Below are 9,998 nucleotides of genomic sequence, written 5' to 3' on the forward strand. Positions count from 1 at the left end.
GGGAAGGGAAGGGAAGGGAAGGGAAGGGAAGGGAAGGGAAGGGAAGGGAGCAGCTTTAATTAACTGCTATCAAAATGCAATATTTATTGGAACAATGCTAATTGCATTTTAGAAGTAATTGGAAATACAGTTAGATTTGTGGAGAAGTTGCACTGTTGAAGTTCTTTCTTTATTTACAACATTGACAGTTTCACGGTTTCTTTCAACTAGGTTGACTTGCAAGGCAATTGCGAGGTATTTGCTCTTTTTGTAACAGTTAAAGAAAATATCTGTTATCTCACAAATAAATATTTGTGAGATATCAGTGGAAAAAAAATTCTGAAAAAACTGACCAAGCTTTCCTATTCATTTTCTTAAAGTTACTCAAGCAAAAGAGATCTGAAAAAGGATTTGTATGTCTGAAAGCCTCTAATTTTTTCCACCTACTATCAACCGAGCTAAAAACATYACCTCTCTGTGAACCAGGCCTCATTAACAGTTTCGAGATAAAACTACAACTGAACACTGAATGTGAGGTAATATAACCATCACATAATTTTCATAGTGACTACTACTCAAAGTCTCGAGGTATGATGATAAATCACAGAGAAAAGGTTACAAAGACTGAGGCTGAATGCAGTCATCAAGAGGACAAACACTTTTGATAGAGCAACTACGCAAAAAAAAAAAAGCTGAATAGCATTTTGTCAGTTAAACTCTCTGAACCAGTTCATCATAGGATTAGACAAGTGCTACTGCCAGGACATGTGGTCAACATAAATTACAATTTCATTTGAGTCTACATCATTTTACCAATTTGCTCCATGACATACCCTCCCCGCAAATTCGTAAACCGTTGCAGCAACACTTTATGAAAAAGATAAATCAATGGTTTTAGATTAAACTTATCCACATCATCCTTTCATAGAGTCTGGAGAATACACTTTAAGAGTCTACCTTTAAAAAAAGAATCTAACTGTTTGAAATTCTTTGGAAGTCAGAGTTATGCAGCAAGATAACCTAGCCAAGTAAGAAAAATATCCTGCACCTAAGGCACTCCAGGAAGCCAAAGGAAATGGATCTATTTCATAGACTTCACCTATAGCTACAACATATTTAGAAGTACATGAGTTCCCTTAAAAAAAAAAAGAAAATCATAATCTTGAACAGAGTTAAAAACAGTATTAGCTACCCACTATGTCCAAAAAGATAGCATAGCCTTACCTGACTATGGTTAATGGCTGCATGGTTACCATGAAATGGAGACTGTCTTTCTTTATCCCGATGATGCCTACTGCTATGCTTGCTTCTCTGCAACTGTTGACGCAATTTTGCGATCTAGTAAAGGAAAAATACACRTTAGGTTTTTGTTCAGATACACATACAGTTTCACCAGTTTATTCTGTTACTTATCTAAGCCTTTACTACCAGAATTTTCATAATTATCACCATCACTAAATTAAACTTAAGTTCCTGCAAAAGTAACAAAGTTAGATACCAGTTCAGTTCAAGTCCAGGAGATATTTCCTGAAATTTAATGAAGGTACTTGAAATACATAAAATTTGAAAATAATTAGGTCACCACTAGATTTCTTCTGCTGCTGAAAAATGTCATCCACTTTTAATACTTTCTTTCCCATGCACTGAAATTAAAATTTTAAGTCCTGCACTGTTATAAGAGATCAAAGCCAAAAGAACAGCTAAAGTATATTTTAACTTATTTTCTACCAAGCCAAAGCTTTACATAACACAACAAAATGGTACAACATTCATGCCTTCCTGAAAACTCAAAGCAGCAGTGCATGCCAGCAACAAACTTAACCCAAAAGTATATCATGTAATAGCATTCCTGACCTCCTTGAGTTGATCTGTGCTGCCCCACGATGCTGAACGTTTGTGTGAGCTTCTCTTCTTTTCTAAATATTCTTCAGCCCAGGCGCTTTCTGTCTACAGCAAGAAGATTACCAGATTAATTACAGAAAAGATAATTTCTACTCCCTGGAAGAAATATTTTGAGACAGATTAGAAGAGAAAACAGTGTTAAAATTTTCTGGATACAGAACTGTGAGTGAAAAGTAGTTGTTGAACAGAAGCCTTTCTGGCAAGTAAAGTATGAAAATACGTAGTGAAACTATATATTTACAAACTTTCAGACCTCCTCTAGCATGAGAATATGCAAGCTTCATTTCCACATTATCATACATAGGTAAAGCAGTATTAACAGCAGCTGTATCACAAGCTACTAGAGAGCACTGAAGAACCAGCAGGACAGTGCTGAAGTTGCGGGGAATTTAGTTCCTGCACAGATGCTGACCTTGTTACTTCTGATGCATCAGCAAAAACAGCTTGGTGTAAATTATGGGAAATCCTGTACTGATAAAGCTTCGAAATCATGTTCATGCTCAGAAGAATGAGAAAAAGGAAGGTGAGGCACTAGAGCTATTCCGAGGCAGGGAATTAATTTACTAAAGCCTCAAAAGGCTTCAGGTTCATAGTTGGCTCAGGTGCCAAGCAAAAAGCAACCCAGACAATACTACGCTAGTTTCACTAAACCAAAGTCATTAACATTTGATAGAGAAATGTGCAAACATATTATAACAAAAAAAGATCTRGGATATTCAAAGCATCATTAAGACAAGTTGTGTTCATGAAAGGTAACAAAAAACACAAGTAAGCCTGTGATAATACTGCATGCTTTACGGACAAAATTTGTATTCCTACCCAACTCTGTCTAGAACAGCCTTCAAAAGCAGTGAACTGTAAACCCTCTAGTTCAGGGATAATCTACTAAAACGCCTATCAGGAATCTCCATGCAGCCACAAGAAACACACCCAATGAAGCAAGGGAAAGGATCTCTGGAAGCAGCGAACAAGCTGAAAGAGACAGTGACTTCCTTTAAAGCCCCATTGCTACAGTGCAGTCCTTAGCATGCAACAGCATCCAATGGTAACCTGGCTACCTCAGCCTTAGGARTCACTGATGTCTCATTTTCTCCCACAGACAGAAACTTCAATTGCCTCAGAGCCTCCAAATCCAAAATGTACAACAGTTGTTCAGAACTATGTTTAGACAACATCTAGGACTAACAGCTTGCAAGCCACAAGCTGACTGTGCTTACCCATCTATTCACAGAACATAGAAACTTGCAAGGTCTTTAATGATGTGATATTAATCCCCGTTTTTGAGGGAAAATGAAGACGTAACTCTTTGGACACACAGAATGCACCTTGCACTGACTTCAGTTACAGACGGAAGTTTCACATAAATGAAACCTCCACTATCAACAGGTTTTCATACTCATGGTTCCAAATCAGCAACTAACTAGGACAAATTTGAATAACAAGTTAGCAGGGTTGAACAAGAATTTTGTAGCAAAATCAGAATCCATTTTTCCAGGGACATTTACCTTAATCATAGAATCATCCTTTCATGACATAAAATCCCATATATATTTTCCAACTTCAGCAACTTTATTAAAATAGAGTAACTGACAAACCCCATTCCCCAACTCATGATGCTAGTCCCAGTCTTTATCTAGTCCATTCTCTAACTTCGGTCTGGAATCCCATCCCATCTTCTAGCTCCTGGAACAATCAATTTTTTCCATTAATTCTAACTTCCCAACTCAGCACAACTATTACATTTGCCTACAAGAATCTCATTGACACTTTAATCAGTCTTTGCATATAATTTATACTCAAGACTTTGTTTCAGATCTTCTTTTATAAATTAATATCTGATTCATTTTAAAGAATTAAAGTTTATTTTGATATTCATCCTCAAAGCAAATAGGTACAAGTCTTTTTAGAGCAGGAGTAGGAATAAGACATCAAATTACAGGAAACCTTTACATCAAGCCAGAAATGTAATAGCATTTTAGCAAGTCTCCTACCTCTTCCCTACATTTTATAATATATACTTTCAAGACAAATAGACTGAACAACCAACCAATATAAAGAAGGATTGCTATTTCTCTAGGTTCTTAATGTACTACTACTTGCTTATTAGTTGTTACCATTCACAATGCCTGTTCTGGAATTACAAGAAGTTTGTTTATGACTAAATTTATCACAGATACTAGAACACAACAAAAAATACTTAACAAAAAAGTCTCTAACAAAAACTTTGTAGTTGAAATTGAAATTATTCTTCAAGAGCTAAAAAATTTCAAAACAGTTGTCTCATTTTAATTTGCATTTTGACATAGCTGTATTTCAAATAATCACAGGCAAAGCCAAACAAGTCTGATTCAAAGGAAAAGACAGACCAAATTACAAATATCTGTTTAAGCAACACTTAATAACAACGCCTGCATGCAGGAATTCTAGCCAGACCTAGGATGCTCAATGATATACTTATTCATCAGACAAAGAACATTCTGCATGTACATAATTCAGTCTGGTTTTAGAGATAAGTTGTACCTTCACTAAAATAAAATAGTTGAAGAGTCTGATATACAGTTTCCATTTGAACTAGGATCTCTTACACAATTCTCAGCTATGACCTACGGGCATCACTAACGGCCTGCAAGCCAAAGTGTGTCACTAATTGCTGCTGCTTCTCARCCTGCTTCCTGAACGACTACTCTCTCCACCCTATAAGCCTGCAGAATCAAGATCCTCTGCTGATTGAACTCAAAAATCTTCTACATCRTAGTAGTTCCAGCCTGCAACAGGGATAACCATCAGAGCATGCGTCACAGTGTCCACAGAAAAACAGACTTTAGATATCAGTTTTTGCCAAATGTGGCATCCTTTTTTTGTTTTGAATATAAAAGTATTCATGGTTATTCCCTTCATACATAATTTGAAACATAACTGTTGTAATACAAGCATTTGAAGTAATTTTGAACTAACTCTTACAAACAAGCATATAATTTTGTTTATCCATCTGCAACATGATAACATTCCCTCTCTTATCATATGCCTCAACTTGTGATGTTACTCAGAAATAGTTAACAGACACTACTGAAAAAAAAGCATGGACTCAAAATATGTGAAAATGAGGGACTTTGTGAAATCTGAAATTACAGATTGAAACCACGATACCTTGTAAGTGAAACTTCATCCAAACACCATATCTTCACAAACAATAAACTGAACAACTGGAGAGCTTACACTCTTGGAAAAATAGCTATTGTCAAATCACACATTTGAAACTTGGCCCTAACTCAGATGGTTGCTCTCAAACCCACTAGCAAGATTAAAAACAACAGTCTTGTCAGTGTCACATGAGCTCAAGGCTTAGACATACAGATGTGTGGTATCCCAGAACTTTCTACCTTGTCAGACACTTTTTCAATTAGCAAGTGTAAACATATTCTATTTCCTTCAGGAGTATACTAACATTAAAGTCCATTACATATGCTCATCCTGTGGAAATACCTAATGGAATTTCTTTAGAGAGAGAGAGCGAGGGAGAGCGCATGCACAAATGAGCCTTCCCACTAATCTTTGTAAATATATTTCCTTTTCTATATAAAAGCCCATCCAGCATAGCAGATTGTGTCAGAATTAGAAGAAAAAGACCAAAGAAAAATGTAAGCCAAAATGGATATTATCTAATCTAACTGGAAAATATACAGATTGTAAGAACCCAGCCATGACTCTAAATAAAACATAACTAAGCTGGAAGAGATCAACTGAATATAACAAATACTTTGGTAGCATTTTAGAAATATAATTATTTTGAAAAAAGTATTATCCTAAGAAATTAAGTTTGAAAATACAGAGCTAAGGCATCCACAAGCTTTATCTTTTGCCCTTTAATAATGGTTGTTAATAGCTGAGCCTGAATGGAAATACTTTGTATATCATATGCCTTCCTCCATCCTCCCTCTCTCACTACAATTTGTTCTCCCTTTTCACACCATCTTCTAACAGTCTCTCCTATTCATTTTCCTGCACAGAAAACTTGCTTCTCAACTCTCCTTCCTTTACCAGTTTCTAACTTACCCACTTGGTCAAATTCCTCTGTGCTATACCTTACTTTTCCACTGATCTGCTCTTGCCTCCTTTGAACTAAATTTTGCAGATCTTGGGAACACCATATAGTACTAATCAACAGTACAGACATTACCTGCTTGACATCTTACACATCTGAGTGGACAACAGACTGAAGCCCGTGTGGCTGCATTTTCATTATTGTTACCACACCTAACTAAGGCAGGCTTAAACTCAAGTATGTCTCACAAGCTGCCTGTATATCTTCCAGATGCAGTTCAGATACATGCTTAGGAACTGGTGAAGGCCTGTTGTTGAAATCATGCTCTAGGATTAGGGACTTAAAACTTGAGAGGTTTGGTTCTTTCTTTCACTCCACAAGTTAGGGAAAAACCACTGCCAAACTGTATTCACAGAAGCAGGAATGAAACATTGTGATATTCGATRGAAAAATCCACCTTGAACCACTTCCATATACAGTATGATACCATGTAAGACTGCTCCCTGTAAGCAGAATTTGATAAAACAAGTGTCATGCGGTAAACTTACAGCTCTGGTAATGCCACAGTTTCATTCAACTGTTTGTTGGTTCTGTCTTCACAGAGAGCATAGGACTGCACCATTAAAAGGTTGTGAAATTTTGTCAAGTTCTTGAAGTTAATCAGTAAATCATGTACTTTTTAAATGCTTTGCAGTTCAACTAAATTTGAGCATCATTCATTCCTCAAAAGAGGCAGCACTTCAATGTATATATTAAGAGGCCTGTTACAATCAGAGGATTAATGGCCTTTCATAGGAAAGGCTACAATAACTTTTATAAAGGCACTACAAAAACTTTCTTATGAAATTTTAAAACAGAACCACATATAAGGAGTCACTAAGTTCATTTGCATAAATTAAAGACTAAATGGTACTTAACCAGCACAATCCCTTTTCCTCCACATACTACAAACAATGAGAACACAGATGTGTGATACATTAGTGCTCTTCTGAGAGAAAAAAGGAGAAAGTGGCACTCTTAACAGGTGCCACAGTTCATGGCCTTCTCTTAGAGAATGATRCAAATAACCCAAGCGTGAAATATCAAAGGCAGAACTTCTGTAATTTCAAAGTGAACAAGAACTTACAATCTAGAAAGCCAAAGTGAATGCTTCAAAGAAAAGCTTCTTGCATTAAATCCTGCTTTCGTACTTAGAAATATAGACTTTAGAAATATAGAATATTCTAAAGACAAAAATCTCTCCTACCTGTGTGGCTTTGTCTCTCATACATGGAACAGCTTGCCCATGATTATCACGAGGCCACTGTCCAGCAAGGTACGGAGCAGCAAGCGTATCCAGTGAGGAAGTGCGGCGAATAATACTGGAAGGGCTTGAGGAAGGTGGTCTGGATTTGTCAGCTGGAATAAGAACATTTGATTAGAAAGAAAGCAAATCAGAGCGCTTAATTATTTTAATTATCTATGGTAAGACATATCAAATCAGAACAGCCATGCTATTAAGTATAGGACAAGATACTTTCAATATAGGAATCAAGTTTGCTATTTCAGGTTCTATTCAGTTTTAATATGCAGTGCAATGTGTCTTTACGGTTTCTCTGAAAAACATCCTATGTCAAAAGTGTGGCATTGGTACCAATAAACCACCATTTATTCCCTCAAAAGCACAACAGTCATTGGATTCTTAAATGGTTAAGGCCTGGAAGAAAATAAAGTAACTAAGTTTCCTTAAACCTGTCAAAAACTAACAAAAAAACCTGTGCTAAAGTTTATTAGAGTTCATACCTTTAATCCTCTCCCTTTGCCTACTTTAATTCAAGGGGTACTGTAAGCTGACAAGTTTTAGTAACCACCCAAAATACAACATATAGCAGATTTGTAAAGATGTACATCTAACCCATAATTCTAGAAGTCAACTTTGATTAGATAATGATTTACATATTACAAGACATCAAGGCATTTCCTCCCTTTACATGCTACCTGATAACTACATTCATATTCATGTGACACTTCACCTCCTGCAAAATGTTATGTAACATTTTTAGTGTTTATGTTGACACCACTTTTCACAGCAATCTAGATATTAACAGGAATTGGCAAACAGGAAAGAGCCAGGCTTTAGATATATACACATGCTCACACATACACACTATTTGTTGTTAGCCATTCCAGATGTGAAATGCCAATTCAGAGATCACGATATTTAAGCTTACTATCAATCCATCTAGTTCTCCCCACAGACTTATACCTGAAAAATATCACATATTGATCCAATCTGTGAAGAATACAAAGGGATGAAACAAATGGCTAGAACACAGCAAATGATACGGAGATCAGATGGAAGCTTTAGAAGAGCACTGGGAAGAACTCTCAGTCACATACRCTTTCTGACTGTGCCATAGGACAAGTTCTGCACTAGAGGTAGTAATAACATGGCAATTGACATTCTACATGAATGAATTTACATGCAAAAGAAGTTGTCCATGATTACTATCAGACAGCTAGTCAAAAAAATAAAAACATTGCCTTTAGAAGTCCAGAATTCAATTTCCCAGCACTTTTAATCTAATAAAGACATGTAAAAATTAATAAAACCTATTATGTGTAGGCTTCAGTGTTGCAGATAACATTTAAGTCTCTCAGAACACTAGTCCTTCAAATTTAAGTCTAGTGATATTCTATAATTAATATGGCTTATGCAAATATTGCATTAGAAGTGTATACATTAAAACAGTGCAAAATATTTCAATTTAACTATAAGGAAACAATTATTAATGCTTTAACCAGCAACTCTCACATAAATTAGTCCAGAATCCTCATCTGGTTAATTATTTCTACGGGCACCAACAACCATCAAAATCTTACTATTGAGGTCATAACAGATCTGCTCTCAGGGATTAGCAGCAAATCTCAGTCTAAAAGTTACCAGGCAGTTGAAGAGTCCTGTATCAAAGAAATTGACTGACTACTACCATACAGCATACTGAAGGGTATCTTTGCAGAAGACATCAAAAAGATTCCATTTGTCTGTACCATGGAAGAAGATGGTATGTTAAAGCAACACGTCATTCTTAAAGAATTATACTTACTTCCAAAGTTATATCAAACACGCTATTTGTCTGAGAAATAGCCGCCATATTCTGCCTAAATATTTATTTTTCTTCCAAATTATTATTCTTCCTTTTCAAGAGGTTTCTATCTTTTTACAAAGAGGAAACAGAAAGGATGTGGAAAAAAAAAATCAGGAAGCATGTGGTCAGTCACATCATCTGCAAAGCAACTGCAACAGACATCTTCAAAATTGAAGCAGCATAAACTATTACTGCATCCTCTCCCCCACCAAAAAATGGAAGGAGTATTTTGCCAGACAGAGAGAATGAAAACTGAAGAGCTTGTTTACTATTTAAGTTCAAGTGAAGCTGCTTATTTCAAGGCACAAAGCCTAAACATACCTTCTTTTTTCTTTTAATTTAAATATTCCTTCAAAATTAACTACATTACGGAATTCTGATTTCAACTCATTTTTTATTTATATTGGGCAAGAACTGCTGATGTTTGAATACATTTTTTCCACTTTTTTTTTTTAAGCAGGCACTATACTATCACAACATATCTTAATACAAATTGCCAATGTCTACTATTCAAATCCTCTTGGTGTTTCAGAACACTTCAGTGGAAACATTTACGATGTTTTCATTACATTTTCCTCTACAGTTCTTGGAGCAAGTGCTCAGCTGCTATTTTCCCTTTATGTGACCTACATRACAAGAGATCTGCCTCCACAGAGATAACAGCTACAACAGCTGTGGCTGATGAAAAACAATGGAGCTGTTTCATCAAACAGAAGCTTCTTAAATATTAGATTTGTTTTAATTGGCCTGATTATCTCTTTAAACAAATACTTGTGACAAATACCAACCCTGCTATCCCCCCCCCCCCCGACACACACACTAAAATCTATCTGGAAACAAAGTTTTTCTGCAATCTAGTCTCAAATAAAGCAAAATAATAAAACAAAGTACTGAACATACAGGACACAAATCAAAAAAAGCCGTAGTGTGGGAAAATAACAAGCTAG

At 35.9% G+C, this 9,998-nt stretch overlaps 1 protein-coding gene across 2 annotated transcripts in view; it reads right to left on the reverse strand.

The window, feature by feature from the left end:
• FAM117B (family with sequence similarity 117 member B) overlaps positions 1-9,075 on the reverse strand; it is a 30,678-nt gene extending 21,603 nt beyond the window's left edge. For both annotated transcript variants that reach the window (XM_026089093.1, XM_026089102.1), the window contains exons 1-4: positions 9,010-9,075; positions 7,170-7,321; positions 1,834-1,926; positions 1,204-1,317 (exon numbers count right to left, since the gene is read on the reverse strand). In XM_026089093.1, coding sequence (XP_025944878.1) covers positions 1,204-1,317; positions 1,834-1,926; positions 7,170-7,190 — 228 coding nt within the window. In that variant the 5' untranslated portion in view covers positions 7,191-7,321; positions 9,010-9,075. The remainder of the gene's footprint in view (positions 1-1,203; positions 1,318-1,833; positions 1,927-7,169; positions 7,322-9,009) is intronic.
• Between the last annotated feature and the right edge of the window lie 923 nt (positions 9,076-9,998).

This window comes from Apteryx rowi, unplaced genomic scaffold (assembly GCF_003343035.1).
Source record: "Apteryx rowi isolate R43461 unplaced genomic scaffold, aptRow1 scaffold_12, whole genome shotgun sequence".
NCBI classification, from domain to species: domain Eukaryota; kingdom Metazoa; phylum Chordata; class Aves; order Apterygiformes; family Apterygidae; genus Apteryx; species Apteryx rowi.